Source organism: Bos mutus, chromosome 28 (genome assembly GCF_027580195.1).
Source record: "Bos mutus isolate GX-2022 chromosome 28, NWIPB_WYAK_1.1, whole genome shotgun sequence".
NCBI lineage: Eukaryota > Metazoa > Chordata > Mammalia > Artiodactyla > Bovidae > Bos > Bos mutus.
Window position 1 is genome coordinate 16,316,989 of NC_091644.1, and position 25,138 is coordinate 16,342,126.

The window sequence follows — 25,138 nt, forward strand, 5'->3', positions numbered from 1 at the left end:
GGCAAATTTGGCCTTGGAGTACAGAATGAAGCAGGGCAAAGGCTAATAGAGTTCTACCAAGAGAACACACTGGTCATAGCAAACACCCTCTTCCAACAACACAAGAGAAGACTCTACACATGGACATCACCAGATGGTCAATATTGAAATCAGATTGGTTATATTCTTTGCAACCAAAGATGGAGAAGCTCTGTACAGTCAGCAAGAACAAGACCGGGAGCTGACTGTGGCTCAGATCATGAACTCCTTATTGCCAAATTCAGACTTAAATTAAAGAAAGTGGGGAAAACCACTAGACCATTCAGGTATGACCTAAATCAAATCCCTTATGACTATACAGCAGAAGTGAGAAATAGATATAAGGAACTAGATCTGATAGAGTGCCTGATGAACTATGGACGGAGGTTCGTGACATCGTACAGGAGACAGGGAGTAAGACCATCCTGAAGAAAAAGAAATGAAAAAAGGAAAATGGCTGTCTGAGAAGGCCTTACAAATAGCTGTGAAAAGAAGAGAAGTGAAAAGCAAAGGAGAAAAAGAACAATACACCCATTTGATTGCAGAATTCCAAATAGCAAAGAGATAAAGCCTTCCTTCAGCGATCAATGCAAAGAAATAGAGGAAAACAATAGAATGGGAAAGACTAGAGGTCTCTTCAAGAAAATTAGAGATACCAAGGGAACATTTCATGCAAAGATGGGCTCAATAAAAGACAGAAATGGTATGGACCTAACAGAAGTAGAAGATATTAAGAAGAGGTGGCAAGAATACACAGAAGAACTGTACAAAATAGATCTTCATGACCCAGATAATCACAATGGTGTGATCACTCACCTAGAGCCAGACATCCTGGAATGTGAAGTCAAGTGGGCCTTAGGAAGCATCACTATGAACAAAGCTAGTGGAGGTGATGGAATTCAAGTTGAGCTATTTCAAATCCTGAAAGATGATGTTCTGAAAGTGCTGCACTCAATATGCCAGCAAATTTGGAAAACTCAGCAGAGGCCACAGGACTGGAAAAGGTCAGTTTTCATTCCAATCCCAAAGAAAGGCAATGCCAAAGAATGCTCAAACTACCACACAATTGCACTCATCTCACACACTAGGAAAGTAATGCTCAAAATTCTCCAAACCAGACTTCAGCGATATGTGAACTGTGAACTTCCAGATGTTCAAGCTAGTTCTAGAAAAGGCAGAGGAACCAGAAATGAGATTGCCAACATCCACTGGATCATCAGAAAAGCAAGAGAGTTCCATAAAAACATCTCTTTCTGCTTTATTGACTATGCCAAAGCCTTTGACTGTGTGGATCATAATAAACTGTGGAAAATTCTTCAAGAGATGGGAATACCAGACCACCTGACCTGCCTCTTGAGAAACCTATATGCAGATCAGGAAGCAACAGTTAGAACTGGACATGGAACAACAGACTGGTTTCAAATAGGAAAAGGAGTACGTCAAGGCTGTATATTGTCACCCTGCTTATTTAACTTATATGCAGAGTACCTCATGAGAAATGCTTTGCTGGAAGAGACACAAGCTGGAATCAAGATTTCGGGAGAAATATCAATAACCTCAGATATGCAGATGACACCACCCTTATGGCAGAAAGCAAAGAAGAACTAAAGAGCCTCTTGATGAAAGTGAAAGAGAGTGAAAAGTTGGCTTAAAGCTCAACATTCAGAAAACTAAGATCATGGCATCCAGTCCTGTCACTTCATGGCAAATAGATGGGGAAACAGTGGCAGACTTTATATTGGGGGGCTCCAAAATGACTGTAGATGGTGATTGCAGCCATGAAATTAAAATAGGCTTACTCCTTGGAAGGAAAGTTATGACCAACCTAGACAGCATATTGAAAAGCAGAGACATTACTTTGTCAACAAAGGCTCGTCTAGTCAAGGCTATTGTTTTTCCAGTCGTCATATATGAATGTGAGACTTGGACTGTGAAGAAAGCTGAGCGCCAAAGAATTGATGCTTTTGAACTGTGGTGTTAGAGAAGACTCTTGAGAGTCCCTTGGACTGCAAGGAGATCCAACCAGTCCATCCTAAAGGAGATCAGTCCTGGATGTTCATTGGAAGGACTGATGTTGAAGCTGAAACTCCAATATTTTGGCCCCCTGATGCAAAGAGCTGACCCATTTGATGCTGGGAAAGATTGAGGGCAGGAGGAGAAGGGGATGACAGAGGATGAGATGGTTGGATGGCATCACTGACTCAATGGACATGGGTTTGGGTGGGTTCTGGGAGTTGGTGATGGACAGGGAGGCCTGACGTGCTGCGGTTCATGGGGTCGCACAGAGTTGGACACGACTGAGCAACTGAACTGAACTGATGCCAGTTATATGTTCATATAGCTAGGGAGAAAAGAGAAAGTCTGAAAAGATTTTTTTGAATTTGGCAATAAAGAGGCTGTTGTTAACCTTTTCGTAGCGGTTTCATTGGTCTAATGAAGTAGATCCAAGTTATAGTGAATTGAGGAGTAAATGAGTGATTAGAAAGCAGGTGGATAAACATTCAAGAAGTTGGAAGATAAAAAGGAAGGAGTAGGAAAGTAGTAGCTAGAAATTAGAGATTTTCTTTTTAAGATGGAAAAGTCTTTAGAATGTCCTCAGGTTTAGGAAAAGGAGTCAGTAGATTGGGAGAAGTTCAAAGTTGAGGGGAAAGAGAGGACAATCAATGGCAAACTTGGGATATACAAATGGAAAAGGATCAAGAATTTAGATGTAAGGATTAGCCTCAAAACAGAGAAGGATGTGATACCTCTTCTGCGGGGAGCCGGTGAGGCATTCCACTCGTGACAAAGGTCATGAGGAAGGAGGCTCGGCATACGCAAAGGCGGGATCGAGCCTCAGGAGTCCCCCCGGATATTCTCGAGCATTTTTCCCCCAAAAAACCAGAGTCTGCCTACTTTATTGCTTTGTGCTCTCACCTCTGACTTTACTGGGGGCTGTCCCCTACCACCATCTCTCTCTCTCTGTCAAAGAGTTAACTTACAGCTCCAATTAATAAAGTTCCTGGGCAATTAGGAGTGTTTAAATCCAAACCCCTCAGATGGTTCTCTAACTCGCCTGACAAGTTTACCCGGACTCCTGCAGCTATGCATACGATTGTTTACAGTCTCCTAGCCTCCAGAGGCACGGGAAGCTTAAGATATTCAAATAGCTTAGAGCCTCTCAGAGAGTTAAAAACTGTCAGAATAAACTAGTAAAGGATTTCATTGATGAGTCAATGCTTGTTGCCAAGTTTTCACATCCCCTGAATTGTATCCTTGAATGTGTATTAATTAATAGTTGGTATATAGTAAAAAATAAGTAGTGGCCTTGGTGTTAGTAACTTTAGACCCTTAAGGTAATAAATTCTTTTCTTTGTTGTAAGCCCATTACACATCCGCCCTATAGGAATGCAATTTTATCTTTGGAAGATGGTGCCAAACCTTAAAATAATTACTCTTAGAGAAAATAAGTCTTTGTTGATAAGTCCTTGTCAAGAGTCATAAAATGTTAGTAGGCCTTCTGGCCAGAAGATGATGTAAATCACCTAAACCATTTGTATACGATAAATTTGCAGGAAAGAAACCTTGGTTTTTGATAAGAATCAAAGACTGCTGACTTTGCATCCCCTATTATCCTCTATGTGTAACTTAGGGTATAAAAGCCCCTGTTAAAAATAAAGCTATGGGCCTTGCTCACCAACGCTTGGTCTCCCCATGTCATTCTTCCCTTTAACTTCCGGCTGAAGTCTCCATCTGGAGCGCGGAACCCACCACGCTTACTAATTATGCCTGGGCTTCTAAGACCCACTCGAGAAGGTGTCTAGGGTGAGGCACCTTCCGCTATTCGAGAGGGCGCCTGCGGCCTACGTAAGTGGTGCAAACTTCTTGTCTTGAAGTTTTATTGGTCTCCCGCGTAAACCAAGCTACTCAGCTTCTTTTCTCCACTGAATTTTCCTACTGAGCTATCCTCATTCTATTGTTCTCTATATCTCTAATTAGCATATAAATAGTCGCCTAGGCCGTCTCTCCTTCGAATACCCTGGATCAGCTGGGGCTGGTCCCCAGCACTCTTCCTCTGAGGTTGCAAGGAAAGACATACAATGGATGCAGGAATAAACAGTTTAGGGGCTTCCCTTCTTGACCACTGGTGGTTAAGTGGTTAAGAATCTGCCTTGCAATGCAAGGGATGCTGGTTTGATCCCTGGTCTGGGGAGATTCCACATGCTGTGGACCAACTAAGCCTGTGCACCACAGCTACTGAGCCCATGCTCTAGACCCCGAGAGCCACAACTGCTGAGCCCATGCGCTGCAGCTGCTGAAGGCCTGTGTGCCTAGAGCCTGTGCTCTGCAACAAGAGAAGCCACCAATGAGAAGCTCACACACCGCAATGGAGAGTAGCCCCCGCTCTCTGCGACTAGAGGAAGCCCACATGCACCAACAAAGACCCACCACAGCCAAAAAATTAAATAAATCTTAGAAAAAAGAGAAACAATTTGGTTGTGGGATTCAAAAGTTGAAGGATTTTTTTTTTTTTTTTTGCCTAATAATTTCTATTTCCTCTGTGAAGTAACATCTTTACTGAAAGTGAAAGGAGTAAGTGTTGAATGTAAAGTTTGAAGAGAAGAAAATTTAGATACTGCCTAGCATAATGGAAAATGTTGCTGAACAAGGACAAATACATAGACTGTTGAGAGTAGTAAAGTCTTCAGCTAAGACCATATGCAGTTTTCTTCAGGCTCAATTAGCAGCTTCTGCCTAAGAAGGAAGAAGTCAGATTGTGGGATTGTTTTGATTTGGGAGTTGTCTGAGCAAGTGCAGGAAAAGGGCAAGGATGCCCAGGACTTGAGTGTGCTGGTGAGAGAGCAGTATGAGTAGATAATCATGAGGTCCAGGCTTATCCATTTGGGAAATTATAGGTGTATTGGAAGTCAGAGAGCAGTTTTAAGGGGAATAAATGACAAGAAGACAGAAGGCTTGTAATGTGGGTATGGGGAGTGGATATTAGAGGTAAAATATTTCTGGTTTGGGCATAGGAGTGTGTTGCTATAGGGATTTGGAGCTCAGAATTAGAAAGAATGGAGTACAGAGGCATTAACAATGATCAGAAGCTCTCTTTGGCCCATCTCAAACTTAGCTTCACTCTTCACATTCCTTAGTAACTCTCCTTGTTAAAGTCAACGATATAAGTTTTATTTCTGGTTAAGAAATCGGGGGAGGGGTCTTCCCTGCCCCTAGCCTCTGGCCCAAGAGATTGCTTATTATACCAGACCTCCTCTTTCCTATCTGGGTATAAAGGATATGTTATTTTTCCTTCTACCTTTCTGGCTATGTCTAAAATGTCTCCTTGGTAGAATCTGTCTATATATCCAACTGAAAATATAGATGTAGCTGCCAAAGATTTGTTTTCTCGATGTTTGAAGATTCTGGCTAGTTCTTGCCAACCTTTTCATGTCATGACCCCTAAAAAATGATAATATTTCTGTACACTAGAGAAAAAGAAAGAAGCTATTTGGGGTTAAAAGTGACTTAGGGATGCTGACTGCCCAGCCTTGAGGAGAGCAGTTCTGCTGTAAATAAGTTTTTACTCACTTCCATGAGCTCAGACTGTTGGTGTTCAGATACCTGAGATTCTATTTCACCCTCGATATTTATCTGTTGGTTCCACTCACTCTGTTACTGTACTGGTAAGACTGTGAGAAACCTCAATATCATTTCAGACATCATAACTAGAGTCTCATATCTGGTTTATTCTTATAAAACTTCTCTGCTTATAACTGCTTCATTTTGTCTGCCTGTCATCTTGATGCTGACAAGACCATGCCAGATGATGTCCAAGGCACCCCTCCAGCCATTTATACTAGCAGTGAACAGCTTCGACTCTTTGCCTTTGAAGCAGAAGTCAATGAGAACTATGAAATGGCAACAGTGTACTATGAAGAGGTAATTAAACATCTTTCTGGTGGTTGTTGCTACTGCTAATTGTATAATATGGGTATAATACATAGGAGTGTTTGATTGTTTGAAATCCAACCTTGTTGGTGAAAAGATGGACACATAGATCAATAAAACAGAGTCCAAAAATAGGTCCACAGAAACAGAGCCATTATATTTTTGACAAAGTTGTTTACAAATTTAAAAATTCAATGCCGAAAGGATAGGCTTTTCAAAAAATTGTGTTAGAACAGTTGGTTATCCATATGCAGAAAATGAACCTCGAGAGGCAGAAATAAAGATGGCAGAGTAAGGGGACATGGAGGTCACCTCCTTGCCTTAAGCATGTTAAAAATACATCTACATGTGGAACAATTCTCACTGGAAGCTGACAGAAGGACTCGTGTACAAGCAAGACTGTAAGAAAGATACACGCATAATTTAGCTGAAAGGGAAGAAAAGTGAGCTGGTTGGGACCTGTGTCCTTAGGACGGGACTCAGAGGAGAAGGGAGGGTGCAGTGGTGAATATTCACACTGAGGGGTAAGTGAGTCAAGCTGCAGACTGGGTGTCCCAGTCCTGGATTACTGTGTAGAGAAGACAGGGCGCCTTTGCGGGTTGAAGGACTGACTGCTGGGACAAACAGAAAGGCTGGAGAAGCCTGGGCTCCGTTTATGAAGAATGCAAGTGTTCTGGCTTGCCCCTGAGGCAGGGCAGAGCGAGATCTGCCCTACAGGCTGGCACATTCCTCACGGCCACCTTACCATGCATCTGGGCCCAAGCCAAGCCAGTGCTCCAGCCCCACTCAGACCACACCACAGCATGGCACTGGATCTGGGGGCCACAACCAGGAAAAAAAAGTCTGACCTGGGCTGCATCTGAGAAGAGCCACAGATGGCTACATAAGCAGCCATTGTTACAGCTATATGCACAGGGCCCAACTTGCTTCACACACCCTTCCTCTGGTACAAATGTCCCAGTGTAGGGAGAGGGAGAAACATGCACTTAATGGGAACATAGCTGGAGGAAGATTGTCACATCCAGTTGTGAAACTGTTGCCCTGTGTTTTCTTAGGAGAATTTTATAGTTTTAGATATTACATTTAGGTCTTTGATTCACTTGAATTATTTTTTTGTATATGGTGTTAGGTAAGGGTTCAGCTTCATTCTCTGCATGTGGATACTCCGTTTTCCTAGCATAGTTTGCTTAAAAGATTGTCCTTTTCCTACCGAATGGTCTTGACACCTTTGTCAAAAGTCATTTGACCATATATGTTAGGATTTATTTCTGGGCTCTCCATTCTATTCCCTTGGCTTATATGTCTGTCTTTATACCAGTACCAGACTGATTATTGTAACTTTGTTAAGTTCTGAAATCAGGAAGTGTGAGTTTTCTCGTTTTGTTCTTTTTAAAGATCATTTTGGATATTCAGGATCCTTAAGATTCCATATGAATTTTGGAATGGGCTTTTATGTTTCTGCAAAAAAATATCATTGGGATTTTGATAGACATTGCATTGAGTCTATATATTGCTTTTCACAGTATTAAGTCTTTTAATCTAATCTGTGAACATGCAATGTGTTTTCATTTGTTTATCTCTCTTCTTTTTAATTTCTTTCAGCAATGTTTTATAGTTTTCACTCATTATAAGTTGCTTTTATTATTACATATTTGTGGATAAGCTGATATTTGCCTCCTCAAGACTGTGACAGAAGTGATTATATGTAAATTCCAAGTAATTGGATGAGCATATGGTGACCAAAACACTGATACTAGAAAGCAGTGAATTGAGGATTTTTTTTTGAGGATTCATTTTTTACATTATTTCAATAAATATTTATTGACCACATAATATAAGCCAGACAAGTGACTGTTCTGGGCATTCAGAATTTAATGGTAAGCAAAAAAGAAGTCATACTTCTAATTTCATAGAGCTTATAGTATTTCTGGAGTGCTTGCTATGTGATGTTATGTGCATGAAGGATGTAGCATAGTGTCACGGTAACCTTGGTCCTCCTGATGTTTCATGTGGCAGAGGTTAGTTCGTGAGCCCCAGAACCTGGAGCACTGGCTGGACTATGGTGCCTTCTGCCTCTTAACTGAAGACAATATCAAAGCACAGGAGTGTTTTCGAAAAGCCCTTTCCCTGAACCAGAATCATATCCAGAGGTATGGTTGGAAGGGAGAGGAATGAGTAGGAGCAGATAAGCTTCTGTGTGCGTTTGCCCTGGTTCCTGTGACATGGGCCATGTGGTCAATCATGCTGGTGGTCTCTTCTCAGCTTGTTGCTGTGTGGTGTCCTGGCTGTCCTGATGGAGAACTATGAGCAGGCAGAAGTTTTCTTTGAAGATGCTACTTGCTTGGAACCGACCAATGTTGTAGCCTGGACTTTACTTGGTTTGATACTTTCCTATGATACAAATGTATCTTCTTTCATTAGAAGATTTTTCCTTTCTCCTTCCATTCTTTAATGGCTCATCATGTAATTCTTAAACTTTGGTAGAAGTGTGGAGAATTTAAATGAAATGTTGTCATTCTTCAGTATTTGATAGTGGGAAATTAGTCATCTTTGTTTCAACGTCTTTTTTTATTCAGGCTTATACTATGAAATTCAAAATAATGATATTCGAATGGAAATGGCATTTCATGAAGCCTCCAAACAGCTTCAGGCACGAGTTCTTCAGGCACAAGTCACGAAGCAGAAGAGCACCGGTACTATAGAGTATGTTGAAGAAGGAGGGAAAGCAGAATCCAGCTTAGGTCCTTGGGGAGTTACCAATGTTTCTTCTATAGCAGCCCTCAAAATGGAAGCCCCCACAGGTAGGACCAGGGAGATGGTGTGTGGCTATTGGAAAAATTACTGGCCTCATGAGTAGGCCCTGGCACATAGTAGGTACTCAGTAAATAGTTGTGAAATGAATGAGAAAGTGGAGTTTTGAGTTGTTCCAGGGCTACCAGGCAACAGTCCTTCTAAACATTTCCTCATTCATGTGACTGAAAGTCGGAAATTTCTACTGTTGTTGCTTGTCAATTTTTTGAGACTTAAAATTTTTGAGAATTTAACATCTCTATGTATCCCTAAAAGGGGTATCATTTTAGCAGATTCTTTTCCCCCTCACTCACTTCCCCAGGATCTAAAGTCTCAGTCTTGTGATTGTAAAATTTTTAAATTTATTTAATCACTTTTTTTCCCTGTTTTTCACTGACATTCTCCTTTCCTCCACTTAAGGAAATCATTCTAATGTGTTTAAGTTGTGTGTTTTTGTGTGTTTCTTGCATATGTTATTTTGTTTATAAGTTATTACACTTATTAACACAAAATTGTTATTTTGTGTACATGTATTTTCAACAGTTTAGGGTATAATGAATATTTCATAAACTGCACATATTTAATGTGTACAATTTGAAAAGTTTTGACATGTGAACACATCCATGGAAACATCACCACAGTTAATATAATGAACATATCTGAAAACTCCAAAACTTTTTTTGTGCCCATTTGTAATCTCTTTCTCCCATCCAAGTACTCAACAGGCCTGACCCTGATCAGATGAGATCTGGCACATTCAGGGTGGTGTGGCTGTAGACTGTAATCTCTTTCTCTTGCCCCTGTTTCCATATAACCACCAATCAACTTTCTGTTACTATGGATGAGTTTGCATATGTTAGACTTTTACTTATTTATTTATGGCTGCCCTGGGTCTTCATTAATGTGTGCAGGCCTTCTCTAGTTACAGCGAGTGGGGACAACTGCTCTTTGCCGTGGTGTGTGGGCTTCTCATTGTGGTGGCCTCTCTCATTGCAGAGCAAGGGCTCTAGGGGTATGGGCTTAGCTGTGGATCACAGGCCCAGCTGCTTCGCTGAATGTGGGATCTTCCCAGACCAGGGATCCAACCTGTGTCCTCTGCAGTGGCAGGCAGATTCTTAACCACTGGGGATGTCCCAATTTTAGAATTAAGAAGAATTACACAGTATGTACTGGTTTTTTGTCTGACTTTTTGCACTTCAGTTAGTCAGTCAGCTCAATCACTCAGTCATGTCCGACTCTGCGACTCCATGGACTGCAGCACGCCAGGCCTCCCTGTCCATCACCAACTCCCGGAGTCCACCCAAACCCAAGTCAGTTGAGTCAGTGATGCCATCCAACCATCTCATCCTCTGTCGTCCCCTTCTTCTCCTGCCTTCAGTCTTTCCCAGCATCGGGGTCTTTTCATGAGTCAGCGCTTCACATCAGGTGGCCAAAGTATTAGAGTTTCAGCTTCAGCATCAGTCCTTCCAATGAACATTCAGGACCTATTTCCTTTAGGATGGATTGGTAGGATCTCCTTGCAGTCCAAGGGACTCTCAAGAGTCTTCTCCAACACCACAGTTCAAAAGCATCAATTCTTCGGCGCTCAGCTTTCTTTATAGTCCAACTCTCACATCCGTATATGACTGCTAGAAAAACCATAGCCTTGACTAGACAGACCTTTGTTGGCAAAGTAATGTCTCTGCTTTTTAATACGCTGTCTAGGTTGGTCATAACTTTCCTTCCAAGGAGTAAGTGTCTTTTTATTTCATGGGTGTAGTCACCATCTGCAGTGATTTTGGAGCCCAAGAAAATAAAGTCTGCCACTGTTTCCACTGTTTCCCCATCTATTTGCCATGAAGTGATGGGAACGGGTGCCTTGATCTTAGTTTTCTGAATGTTGAGCTTTAAGCCAGCTTTTTCACTCTCCTCTTTCACGTTCATCAAGAGACTCTTTAGCTCTTCTTCACTTTCTGCCATAAGGGTGATGTCATCTGTATATCTGAGGTTATTGATATTTTTCCTGGCAATCTTGATTCCAGCTTGTGCTTCATCCAGCCCAGTTTTTCTCATGATGTACTCTGCATATAAGTTAAATAAGCAAGGTGACAATATACAGCCTTGACGTACTCCTTTTCCTATTTGGAACCTGTCTGTTGTTCCAATTCTTTTTTGTTGTTGTTGTTGTTGTTGTTGTTCCAATTCTAACTGTTGCTTCCTGACCTGCATATAGGTTTCTCAAGAGGCAGGTCAGGTGGTCTGGTAGTCCCATCTCTTTCAGAATTTTCCACAGTTTATTGTGATCCACACAGTCAAAGACTTTGGCATAGTCAATAAAGCAGAAATAGATGTTTTTCTGGAACTCTCTTGCTTTTTCGATGATCCAGCGGATGTTGGCAATTTCATTTCTGGTTCCTCTGCCTTTTCTAAAACCAGCTTGAACATCTGGAAGTTCACGGTTCATGTATTGCTGAAGCCTGGCTTGTAGAATTTTGAGCATTACTTTGCTAGCGTGTGAGATGAGTGCAATTGTGCGGTAGTTTGAGCATTCTTTGGCATTGCCTTCCTTTGGGATTGGAATGAAAACTGACCTTTTTCAGTCCTGTGGCCTCTGCTGAGTTTTCCAAATTTGCTGGCATATTGAGGGCAGCAGTTTCGCAGCATCATCTTTTAGGATTGGAAATAGTCCAACTGGAATTTTATCACCTCCACTAGCTTTGTTCGTAGTGATGCTTCCTAAGTCCCACTTGACTTCACATTTAGGATGTCTGGCTCTAGGTGAGCGATCACACCATCGTGATTATCTGGGTCATGAAGATCTTTTTGTACAGTTCTTCTGTGTATTCTTGCCACCTCTTCTTAATATCTTTGGCTTCTGTTAGGTCCCTACCATTTCTGTCCTTTATTGAGCCCATCTTTGTATGAAATGTTCCCTTGGAATCTCTAATCTTTCTCATTCTCTGGTCTTTCTCATTCTGTTGTTTTCCTCTATTTCTTTGCATTGATCACTGAGGAAGGCTTTTTTTTTTTTTTATCTCTCCTTGCTATTCTTTGGAACTCTGCAATCAAATGGGTATATCTTTCCTTTTCTCCTTTGCTTTTGGCTTCTCTTCTTTCCTCAGCTATTTGTAAGGCCTCCTCAGACAGCCATTTTCCTTTTTTCATTTCTTTTTCTTCAGAATGGTCTTGCTCCTTGTCTCCTGTACAATGTCACGAACCTCCATCCATAGTTCATCAGGCACTCTGTCTATCAGATCTCGTCCCTTAAATCCATTTCTCACTTCCACTGTATAATTGTTAGCGATTTGATTTAGGTCATACCTGAATGGTCTAATGGTTTTCGCTACTTTCTCCAATTAAGTCTGAATTTGGCAATAGGGAGTTCATAATCTGAGCCACAGTCAGCTCCCGGTCTTGTTTTTGCTGACTGTATAGAGCTTCTCCATCTTTGGCTGCAAAGAATATAATCGATCTGATTTCAATATTGACCATCTGGTGATGTCCATGTGTAGAGTCTTCTCTTGTGTTGTTGGAAGAGGGTGTTTGCTATGACCAGTGTGTTCTCTTGGCAGAACTCTATTAGCCTTTGCCCTGCTTCATTCTGTACTCCAAGGCCAAATTTGCCTGTTACTTCAGGTGTTTCTTGACTTCCTACTTTTGCATTCCAGTCCCCTATAATGAAAAGGACATCTTTTTTTGGGTGTTAGTTCTAGAAGGTCTTGTAGGTCTTCATAGAACCGTATAACTTCAGCTTCTTCAGCATTACTGGTCGGGGCATAGACTTACATTACCGTGATATTGAATGGTTTGCCTTGTAAAAGAACAGAGATCATTGTATTGTTTTTGAGACTGCATCCAAATACTGCATTTTGGACTCTTGTTGACTATGATGGCTACTCCATTTCTTCTAAGGGATTCTTGCCCACAGTAGTCGATTTAATGGTCATCTGAGTTAAATTCACCCATTCCAGTCCATTTTAGTTCGCTGATTCCTAAAATGTCGACATTCACTCTTGCCATCTCCTGTTTGACCACTTCCAGTTTGCCTTGATTCATGGACCTAACATTCCAGGTTCCTATGCAATATTGCTCTTTATAGCATCAGACCTTGGTTTCATCACCAGTGACATCCACAACTGGGTGTTCTTTTTGTTTTGGCTCCATCTCTTCATTCTTTCTGGAGTTAATTCTCCACTGAGCTCCATTAGCATATTGGGCACCTATTGACCTGGGGAGTTCATCTTTCAATGTCCTATCTTTTTGCCTTTTCGTACTGTTCATGGGGCTCTCTAGGCAGGAATACTGAAGTGGTTTGCCATTCCCTTCTGCAGTGGACCACATTTTGTCAGAACTCTCCACCATGACCCATCTGTCTTGGGTGGCCCTACATGGCATGACTCATAATTTCATTGAGTTAGACAAGACTGTGGTCCATATGATTAGATTGGTTAGTTTTCTGGTGGTTTTCATTCTGTCTGCCCTCTGATGGAGAAGCATAAGAGGCTTATGAAAGCTTCCTGATGGGATAGACTGACTGAGGGGAATATTGGGTCTTGTTCTGATGGGCGGGGCCGTGCTCAGTAAATCTTTAATCCAGTTTTGATTATTTTGAGACTCAAACATGTTGTTGCCCATATCAGTAGTTCATCCTTTTTTATTGCTAAATAATATCCTGATGTATGGAGATACCACACTGTATTTATTTAATTACCCGTTGATATATATTTGGGCTGTTTCTAGTTTGGGACTGTTAAAGTTGCTGTGGATATTGTGTACAAATTTTTATATAGACATGGACTCTCATTCTTTTGGATAAATACTTATTATTATTTTTTATCACAAAGTTGTGTCTGATTCTTTGCAACCCCATGGAATGCAGCATGCCAGGCTTCCTTGTCCTTCACCATCTCCCAGCATTTGCTCAGACTCATGTCCATTGAGTCAGTGATACCATCCAACCATCTCATCCTCTGTCGCCCCTGATACTGGGAAAGATTGAAGGCAGGAGGGAAAGAGGATGAGATGGATAAATACTTAGAAGTTGAATAGCTGGGACTGTTCAACTTAGAAATTGAATATCTGGGTTATCTAGCCATATGTTTTTTAATTTTCTAATATATGAGAATTTTTCCAGATATACTTGTTTCTTACTTCTAATTTAACTTAATAGTGGTTAGAAAATGTACTTTACATGATTTGAATCCTTCTACTTGTTTTATGGTCTAGTGTTTAATCTGACTTGATCCATGTACACTTGAAAAGAGTGTATATTCTGCTGTTGCTGAGTGGAGTGTTCTATAAAGTGAGTTTAATTATTGATTGTGTTGTTCAGCTCTGCAAATGCTTTGTGGTTTTGTGCCTTTGAAGTTTTGTTTAAATAGTTCTTCCTACCTCAAGTCACATTTTCTTCGATTAACTTTATAATATTAGTTTTTTTAACTTTATAATATTAGTTTTACATTTACATGTTTAATCTATCCAGATTCCATCTCTTAGTGTGATGCTAGGTGGGAACTAGTTTCATTCCACGTAGAGAGATAATTTTCTCAAAAGCATCTGTTAAACAATCATCTTTTATCATTTGATTTAAGGTGTACATGTCTCTGAGCTCTATGTTCTGATTTGTCTGATCTTAAAACAACATCACACTCTTTATTGCTGTGGTGTTATACTGTGCCTTGGTTTCTGGCACATGAGGTTTTCCCATTTACTTGCCTTTTGTATACCTGATTTACCTGTTCATGAATCTTTATTCACCTATATGAATTTTATAGTGAGTTTATCAAGTACGTTAAAAATCCAGTTGGACATTTTATTTTGACTGTATTGAATTTATAAATTAATTTAGGGATAATAGACATCTGTGCTTCTGTGCTTGGTCGCTCAGTCATGTCCAACTCTTTGCGACCCCATGGACTGTAGCCTGCTAGGTTCTTGCCTGGAAAATCTGGGAATACTAGAGAGGGGTTGCCATGCCCTCCACCAGGGGATCTTCCCAACCCAGAAATCAAACCCAGGTCTCAAGCATTGCAGGTGGATTCTTTACCGTCTGAGCCAACAGGGGACTCCAGTAGACACCTGCATATTATTAACCATTCTATCCAAGTGTGGAGAATCTCTCCATTTACTCTGGTCATCTTCTGGGTTCTTTATTAAAGTTTTTAACATTTTTTCCCCAGTGAGGCCCTGTTTAAGTAATTCATAGTTGTTTTATTGATTGCATTGCTATCATAATAGTATCTTATTTTAATTATTTTCTCCTTTTATCTATTAGTATAGTGAACAACATACTTAATATTTATTTTCTAGTTGGTTATTGCTGGTATTTTTTAATGTATGCTATTGATTTTCTACATTTTAGTGTATACTATTGTTTTGTAGATTTGACTTGTATATGATAATCTAATTTGACTCATTTTTTTAAAATAGGGAGCTTAGTTTATTTATTTCTTTATTTTCAGCAGTGCTGAGTCTTCGTTACTATGCGGGCTTTTCTCTATTTGCGGAGAGTGAGGGCCACTCTCTGGCTGAGGGCAGAGTTCTCATTGCAGTGGCTTCTTTTATGGCAGAGCACAGGCTCCAGGGCATGCAGGTTCAGTAGTTGCGGCACTTGGGCTCTAGAGCAGAGGCTCAGTAGTGGCGCACAGGCTTGGTTGCTCCTTGGCATGTGGGATCCTCCTGGACCAGAGATGGAACCTGGGTCTTCTGCACTGGCAGGAGGATTCTCCACCACTGAGCCACCACGGAAGCCTGTAATTTGACTCTTATTGATTCAGATAGATTATTACTTCTATTGTTTTTTCCAGATATGATTATTATATCATCTGCCAATAGTGATAGTGTTACCTTTGCTTCCCAATTCTCATACTGCTCACCTCTTTTTATCATTTACAGTAATATGTTGTAGTTGTAGTGTTCAGCCTTGTCTTCTTTCCCTAAGGGGAATGAGTTTAAAGTTTGTCTGTTAAATCTAAAATATGGTTTAAGATTTTCTTAAAAAAAAACAAAACCTTTACAGAATTAAGAAAAGTCTCTTATGTTCTTAATTTCCAAAGTTTTTTTTCATTAATAAGTATTGATCCTTATCAGATTCTTTTTCTGCATCAATTAAAAAAAACTATTTTCTCCTTTTATCTATTAGTATAGTGAACAACATTGATAGATTTCTTTTATATTTAACAATCCTCACAATAATTGAATAAATACTGCTTGATCATAATGTATTAATTTTTAATATACCTTTTGATTTGAATAGCTAACTCTTTATTTTGGATCTTTGCATCTGTATTCATAAATGAAAGCCTATAATTTTTTTTGTCTAGTTTGATGATCCAGATTATTAAGTACCTTTTGTTCTTTTGCTTTTAGTGTTTAATGTATTTGTATTTTATATTTATTAGTGTTATTCATGGCATTTTCTACTTTTTTTTTTTACTTTTTCTAGTTTGTTTTTAGAGTTTAAAATTTCATCTAGGTTTATGTTTTTCATTAGAAGGACATGTTTTTTCATATTAATATATTATTTTTATACAGACTTTATTTTTTAGAGCAGTTTAAGTTTCTAAGGTTGTGTCTTATTCTTTTATTGATAACATATTCATCTATCTCTTCATTTTTCCCAATTCTCTGTTTACTTCTGTGTGTTAGGTAGGTCGGTTGGCTACATTTCCCAGTCTTGAAGAAGTGCCTTATATAGGAGATGTCCAGTGGGGTCCAGCAGGGCACTCTTCTCAGGTCACCAGAGGTATACACTCTAGAAGTATCCCTCTTCTCTTGTGGCAAGGTGAACTTTATGGGCATGCTGGTAAGCAGGACTGGCCCCTGGCCCAATTGTCCATGAGGCTGTGCCTCATGTGGTAACTGAGGGCCCACTGGATGGCACAGTATTTTTCTGTGTGGTTGGTTGTGCATCCCCGAGGGACTAAAGGCTGGTGCCAGTCCACTGGTGGGCAAGTCCGTGTCCCCAAACAGCTGTTCTTGAGCTCCAGGGGAGCTCACGGCTTTGCCAAACCACTGGTGAGTGGGGTCGATTCCCAGTGGTAATAGGCCAAAGGAAAGATTCTAAAATGGCATTTGCTAGTACCAATGTTATTGTGGTAGAATGCTTCAAAAATGGCTGTTTCACCAGTGTCTGCATCCCTAGAGGGAGTACCAGTTAACTTCTGCCACTCCAGAAGGTTCTCCAAGATCAGCAAGAGGGTCTGACCTGGGCGCCTTTCAAGTTCATGCCTCTGCGCTGAGATATGGAACATGTGACATTTTGTGGATGCCCTTTGAGTGGAGTATCTATTTCCTATAGTCCTTTGCCTCTTCTTATCCTAAGCCCCACTGGTTTTCAAAGCCAGATGTTCTGGGGGCTTGTCTTCCCGATGCAGAATCCCTAGGCTGGGGAGCCTGATATAGGGCTTAAACCCCTTGCTCCCCGGGGAGGACCTCTATGATGGCGATATTCCTCTTGTTTGTGGATCACCAAACTGAGAGTGTGGATCCTGACTATACCATGTCCCCATCCCTCCTACCATCTCATTGTGGTTCCTTTTTGTCTTTAGTGTGGAAAACATTTTCTTCTAGTCTCTGTCATTTTCATAGATAAAGACAGCTGTTCTATAAGTGGTTGTAAATTTGGTGTATCCATGGGAGGTGGTGAGTTCAGGGTCTTCCTACTCTGCTATTTTGGCCACCTCCAGTTTCTCTTTTTTCCTTAAGATCATCATGTCTTGATGATCCGTCTGCATATTTAACCAGTCTCTTTTTCCTGAAATGCATATTGGATTACCTCCATCTCTAATAGTTTGGGTTTCCTTCTCTTTCTTGTTCTGCCTACAACGCGGGAGACCCGGGTTCAATCCCTGGGTCGGGAAGATCCCCTGGAGAAGGAAATAGCACCCCACTCCAGTACTCTTGCCTGGAAAATCCCATGGATGGAAGAGCCTGGTAGGCTACAGTCCATGTGGTCGCAAAGAGTCTGACACAACTCAGCGACTTCACTTCACTTTCTTGTTACATCCATTAGGTGTAATCATTTCCCACTAATACTGCCTTCCTTTCTAAGAGCTCACCTCCCCTCACAGTTTCTATTTCACTTCTCATAACTCTCAAATGTCTGTCTTTAATGCTGACGCCCCTCCAGAGTCCAGCAGTGGATTTTCCCACTAGGTAACTCATCTCCTCATATGGGAAACTGACTGCATTGTTATATTAGGCACCCAAGCTCGTGATCTCAGAGTCAGTCCTGCTTCTTCTTGCTTGCTTACTTGACCTTCCCCGTATCCTTATATCAAGTTGATTTCCCAGACCAGTTGATTTTCTTTCGAAATGCTCTCTGCACCATCCCTTTATATTTCCACTGCTATCCATTACCAATATCCAGAGCATTGTAACAGCCTCATTACAGACTTCTTCATCAACATTTTTTTCTCCTTGCTGCATAGTACTGCTAGAGTAATCTTCATAAAATACCACTTTAATCCTCTGATTTTTCTGCTAAAACTCTTCACTGTAACCCTCTTCTTTTTCTTATAGAAGAAAACTCCTAGCATTCAGATATCAATACAGTCTAGCCCCTAACCTCCCTTTCCTTAATTTTTGCTATGCAATCCTCAGTACCCATTAAAATAATTAGCTTGCTACTCCCAAGCTTTAGCCCCTACCTCTTTACCTGTCCAACTTTTACCTATTTTCCAAAGCTATATCTTTTTCTCTAGCTGAGAGTGACCTCTTCTAAGTCAGAGCCAGTTGGCATTGATCATTTCCTAACTGGCATTGCTTTTTATTTTTATTCCTAAAACATGTATTTATGTGAGAGGCAGCATGGTATGTTTAAGAGCTTCAGGAAATTAACTTTTCTGGGGTTCACTTTGTTTAATGGAACATAATAAACATATTTCATAGTGTTGTGAAAAATAAATAAAACTATGCATTACAGTCCTTATGTTCAAATACAGTCATGTTCAAATAGAGCTACTTTATATGATGATGATGATGGTGATGATTTTTGAATAATGAGATAAAATAGAATTCTTGTCCTTAAGGAGTTTTAATATTTTCTAAAACTATGTTAATATTCTCCTTTGGATTCTTGAGATTCTAGGTTTGGCATATAGCTTTTGCAATAGGTATTTGACACTATCAGGACTTGGCTTACAGCAGCTTTGGACTAGGGAGTCACAGTGACAGGAGCTGTGCTGTCAGTGGAGCTTGTACTCTTTAAATTAATCAGAAACATAAAAGTCTGCAGAACAATGTTTCTTTCCATGAAATATTTAGGGGATATGTATACTCTGGAAGTTACTTGTATTTTATCTCCTTTTATAATAAAATTTGTTCACTGTATTTGTCTTTCATTTTTTACATTATGAAAACATGATAACACATTTATAGGAGACTTGAAAATGCAGAACAGTTACATGTAGTTCCACTATATATTACAATTACTTTTTAAAGTAGGTAAATTAAGAGTTTTAGTTGGAGATTCAATATCAAGCTCTCAAAAATTAACAGAATGAATATACAGAGAAATAGAAGGATGTAGTAGACCTGAAAAGCACTATAAACCAATTCGACATAATTAAGATTTACACAATTTTCATATAACAATAGGATACAAATTCTATTCAAGTTCCCATAGACTATAAACTATGAAGACATTGGAACACATCCAGGGATATAAGACCAGGTGCAAAAATTTCATGGTCTAAATATACTGAAATCATGCATTCTGTTCTCTTTTCACTGTGGTATTATGTTAGAGATCAATATCAAAATATATTTGAAAATAACCCACATATTTTCAAGTATAATATGACATTTAGCAAGAGAGATATTTGACTTAGGTATTGAGAGCCTCAACAAAATTAGAAGACTCAAAAAACACAGAGGGTGGTTGCAGAGAAGAAAGTGTTTGAATGAGAAATTAATATCAAAGATACTTTAAAAATCTCATTTTGGGGAAGTTAAATGTCAAAATTATTTGTAATAGAATAAAAGTGAAAAGAGAATTTACCAGAATTTGTTGTACACTGAAGCTGCTCAATGCAATTAAATACAATGTGGAGTCTTGAATGAACTATGAAAAGAAATAATGGACACTAGCAAAAGATTTTGTGAAATTTGAACAAAATCTTACTTTAATAATACTGTATCACATGTTAACTTCTTGTTTTTTTACAACATAGTATTTCTTTATAATTTTCAGAATTGGATTAGAAGTTTCAAGCCTCGTTCAAATTTTTTCCTATAATAAACATTTAAATATTAATACAGTTTAGGAAGGTGTTTTTTTTCTCATTAAAATATAATCTTTTTTAGGACTAGGAGCTCCATTATCCATTCTAGATGAATTTCTTGATGAATCCTCTCAACTGCAGTCTGATTCACATGAACCCATTTTGTCTGTACAATCTCAGGATCCAGCTACCAGCCAAAAAGCATCCAACATATTTATCAAGGAGACAGGATCAAAAAAAGGTAACTAGAATAAAGATTTCTGCTTGAAAGAAGGACATAAACAAACTAGACAATGATAAAGACTCTTTGATGACCAAAATGGCAGTCTCGTTTGAAGTTGATTGGCTTATCTGTTTTGCTAAATTCCTTCATATGAGGCTAGTCTCTGAAATCTAGTCTCAGTAGTGCCACTCTTTCACTTTTAGCTCAGAGAAATAGCCAACAGATCTATGACTTTCTAACAGTGAATTTTCATGTTTGGAATATCTGAAGGTTCAAAGTATCTAGAAATCTGTTTCACATTCAAGAAGATCTGAATACTTTTTTTGGCCGGAGAGGGGGTGGGTGCATGCTGTCCAAAGTGTGGGATCTTAGTTCCCTGACAAGGGATTGAAGTCATGCTTCCTGCAGTGGAAGGGTGGAATCTCAACCACTGGACTGCCAGGGAAATTGCAGGAAGATCTGAATAAAAAAAAAAAAAAAAACTTTCATTTCATTCAACTTGTATTTGGAACCATCAGTAGACTAACCTTGAGAACCTATGAGATCTCTTTGGGGGCCATTGTTGTAGAATAATCTATTGCTTTCAAGATTATACTTTCTCTCTTGTAATTGAGTAGAATACTCTCCCTTCTATGTGTCTGAGCTTCTGAATTTTTTCTTTATATCTAATTGTCTATTATTTTAATATCATATTTTCAGAAGCCTTAAAATCTCAAGAGTCATCAACTTGTCTGCATTCCACCCCTTATAGTGTTTCCCAAACTCCTACCACTATTTTCATGGAGACTATACGCTTCTTGATGAAAGTCAATGCTGTGCAGGTAAGAATATTTGGAATAGGGCAAGCAGAGGGAAAGATTTTAATGAACTACTTATTCTATTATGCTGCTACTGCTGCTAAGTCGATTCGGTCGTGCCCGGCTCTGTGCGACCCCATAGACGGCAGCCCAGCTGGCTCCGCCGTCCCTGGGATTCTCCAGGCAAGAATACTGGAGTGGGTTGCCATTTCCTTCTCCAATGCATGAAAGTGAAAAGTGAAAGTGAAGTCGCTCAGTCGTGTCCAACTATTAGCGACCCTATGGACTGCAGCCTACCAGGCTCCTCTGTCCATGGGATTTTCCAGGCAAGAGTACTGGAGTGGGGTGCCATTGCCTTCTCCCTATTCTATTATAGTGGTGTCTTGCAAGTTTAAATGTGTATGATGCAGAAATCAAACATGTTTCTAAGAGCACACTGTAGGCCTAATGGTATAAACATCCAAATCTGAACTCCTCTCTGCAGAAAGCGTTAGCAGACCTCACTGCCAGTCTGCTCCCTATAGAATATCAGCAAAGCAAAGTCAGACTCTGAGTTGTGTAGCCTGGTGCTACCTTAATATGGGAACTCATATTACATGAGCGTTAGGGATTCACAGGAGCCTAAGCACACCCTTCTTTCCTTCCAGATTCTGAACCAATTGAAACTATTACACAGTGCTATTGAGGGATAAAAATAGTAATTTTTTATTGGTAAAACTGGGCTGGATATGTGATTGATCCCAGATCGGACTTAGCCATGCAGTCATAGGTGGAAGAGCTTGAGAGTTGCAGTCTCCTCCCAGAGAAGAAGAGCATCCTGCAAGGTCTACCTACCGCATAGGCAGTGAGAAGCGTACCCATGAAGCAAGCAGTAAGAGAGAGAGCAAGATTCAGGAGCCAAGAGAGCTGGCCCTCAATCTGTAGAGTGCATGCCCCACTGAGGGTGGGCAAACTCAAGAAAGGGCAAGAATTACGAACTCAATGAGAGTGGACCACATAAAACAGGAGCCTTTAATATACTAACCATTCACAGTAGAGAAACAGGCTCTCTGTCTCCATAATTAGATGAATCACTTCCCCCCATATCCAAGAGCCTGAATGCAGATAGAGGAAAGAGCTGCAGAACCTTCTCCTGTGTTTTCCTAACCAGGTATTTAATGTCAGTGGAAGTTTCTGTGTTATAGGCTGGGATGAGAACAGAGGGAGAAGAAGGGTTTCCCCTCTACCTAGCAAGTACATATGAGTTTGTCAAATTTGCAGGCCTTAAATCATATTAAAAACAAAGACTAGCCCAAAGTGTAACTGGTGAATATAACAAATGTTTGAGAGTATGTCAGAAACAGACATTATGTTTCTAAGATCCCAAATCTACAATTTTAGAAAGGGAAGTTTTGCCTCATTCTGAGTTTCCTTGTAAACACAAATGCCTGAACATTTACCTTATATGTTAATTTGGTGGTTGATGAAATGCCTATGTATGCTACGCAGCAGGCTAAAACTCATCTAGTGTGACGAGCAAGACCAGGATTGTATAGTACTACAGGTAATTAACTTGGAAATATTTCTACATGAATAGCTCTTAATGGAACCATGATATGCTGAATGTTCATAACTCACCTCTAACCTTTTGAAATTGATAATCATCTCAGTCTATAATATGCTCTTTATTATTTATTATCAGAGACATAATCTTCAACCATGAGAGCTGTGGAACTGACACAGTGCAGTCATTTACATGTTTCTTATCATCTGATTTTTCCTTGCAGTATGTACACAGAGTGCTTGCCCATGAGCTACTGTGCCCTCATGGAGGCCCCAGCTGTGAGTATTATTTGGTGCTGGCCCAAACACACCTTCTCAAGAAGGACTTTGCTAAAGCAGAGGAATACCTTCAACAAGCAGCCCAGATGGACTACCTGGTAATTACTTTTGCTAGAGCATCTTAAATTTAGTTTGGAGAAGGGACAAGCAGTTAAGTTGTTTTATCTAATTTCCTTCCATTTGTTTTTCTTACTTAATCATGACTTTTACAAAGGCCAGAGAAAAGATAAGGACAGCTCTTTAGCAGACAGCTTATCTACTTCAGTTTTCCTGAACTTCTGCTTTCTCTTTGTGAACACTGTCATGGTTATGCTTGAATGTTTTCTTAATATTTACCCGAAGGACAAAATGACTTTGAAGAATGAGAGGGCAGTCCTAGAGCAGTGTTTCCCAGTGCAACTGAATGGCCCTCTTTCTAATTTGCAAAAACACACGGACTTCATTTAAATCAAAATGTTAGACAAAAATCATTAATATGCTTTTAAATACTATCTCATCCCCTGTGCTACTTGTTCTTCACTTTCTCAGAACCCTAATGTCTGGGGCGTGAAGGGTCATCTCTATTTTCTGAGTGGAAATCATGTGGAGGCCAAGGCATGCTATGAGCGAACCATCAGTTTTGTAGTGGATGCTTCTGAAATGCACTTTATCTTCCTGCGCCTGGGGCAAATATACCTGGAAGAGAAAGAGGTGAGGAATAGAGGATGGGGAATAACTGGTCATGGTCTGGGACCTGATTAACATTAGCATCCTTCTTTGAGGACTAAAAATAGTAATATGATAATGATACTTTTACATCCAAAGGTAAAGTGACTTGCTCAACATCAGATAACCAGTAATTAATAGAAGTAGAATTCAAACCCAGGCAGTCTAATATTCAGTTCAGTTCAGTCGCTCAGTTGTAGCTGACTCTTTGCGACCCCATGGACTGCAGCACCCCAGGCCTCCCTGTCCATCACTAACTCCTGGAGCTTACTCCAACTTATGTCCATCGAGTTGTTGATACTATCCAACCATCTCATCCTCTGTCGTCCCCTTCTCCTCCTGCCTTCAATCTTTCCCAGCATCAGGGTCTTTTCAAATGAGTCAATTCTTCACATCAGATGGCCAAAGTACTGGAGTTTCAGCTTCAGCATCAGTCCTTCCAATAAATATTCTGCAAAAAAACATTTATAAAGGATATACTGCTTTGTAATAAAATAAAAATACTGTGAAAAAAATACTGAGAAAAAACATTTACAAAGGATACACTGCTAAAGGACTGCTATCCAGAATATACAAAGAACTCTTAAAACTGAACAATAAGAACATTAAGAACAACAGTTCTTTAAGAAAACAATATTTAAGAAAAGGGCCAAAGACCTTAACAAACAAAATACAGATGAAATACAAAAGAAAGAAGGGACCTGCCTGATGGTCCAGTGCTTACGACTCCATGCTTCCACTGCAGGGGTGCAGATTTGATCCCTGGTCAGGGGACTAAGATCCTGCATGCCACACAGTGCGGCCAAAAAATTTAATGAAAGAAGACACAGGTGGAAAACAAACACATGAAAAGATGCTCCACATCATCTATCATTAGGGAAATGAAAATTAAAACAGTAACGACCCTGGGGAAGGAAATGGCAACCCACTCCAGTACTCCTGCCTGGAGAATCCCATGGATGGAGGAGCCTGGTGGGCTACAGTCCACAGGGTCGCAAAGAGTCGGACATGACTGAGCGACTTAACTTTCAACAAGCATACAAAATGTGTTGTATGAAAGTAGGGAGACATGCTAATTAAAATTAAAACATCATTAAAAAAAAATAAAACAGTAACGAAATATAACTATACACCAAAATCTGGCACATTGACATTGCCAAACGCTGCTGAGGATGTGGGAGCAACAGGAATTCTCTTTCATTGCTGGTGGCAATGCAAAATGATATAGCTACTTTGTAAGACAGTTTGGCAATTCCTAACAAAATCAAAAATATTTTTACCCTATGATCAGCAGTTATGCTCCTTATATTTACATAACGAAGTTGAAAACTCATCTCCACACCAAAACCTGCACATGGATGTTCATAGTAGCTTTATTCATAATGGCCAAAACTTGGATACAACCAAGATGTTTTTCAGTAGGTGAATGGATAAATAATCTGTGGTATAGCCAGATAATAGAATATTATGCAGTGCTAAAAAGCTATCAAGCTGTCCGGCTATGAAAAAACATAAAAGGAGACTTAAATGCTTGTTATTTAGTGAAAAAATCAAATGTGCGCAAGCTAGGCGGTGCATGATTCCAACTGTATGATATTCTGGAAGAGGTAAAACCATGGTGACAGTAAAGGTGTCAGTGATTTCCAGGGACT

The 25,138-nt window shown here is 39.9% G+C and overlaps 1 protein-coding gene across 2 annotated transcripts in view; it reads left to right on the forward strand.

Annotated features, from left to right (window-relative positions):
• CFAP70 (cilia and flagella associated protein 70) overlaps window positions 1-25,138 on the forward strand; it is an 83,440-nt gene that overhangs the window by 46,864 nt on the left and 11,438 nt on the right. For both annotated transcript variants that reach the window (XM_005910082.2, XM_070364547.1), the window contains exons 17-24: window positions 5,812-5,937; window positions 7,963-8,096; window positions 8,209-8,324; window positions 8,523-8,747; window positions 20,023-20,181; window positions 20,863-20,984; window positions 22,727-22,879; window positions 23,310-23,471. In XM_005910082.2, the coding sequence (XP_005910144.2) occupies window positions 5,812-5,937; window positions 7,963-8,096; window positions 8,209-8,324; window positions 8,523-8,747; window positions 20,023-20,181; window positions 20,863-20,984; window positions 22,727-22,879; window positions 23,310-23,471 (1,197 nt within the window). The remainder of the gene's footprint in view (window positions 1-5,811; window positions 5,938-7,962; window positions 8,097-8,208; window positions 8,325-8,522; window positions 8,748-20,022; window positions 20,182-20,862; window positions 20,985-22,726; window positions 22,880-23,309; window positions 23,472-25,138) is intronic.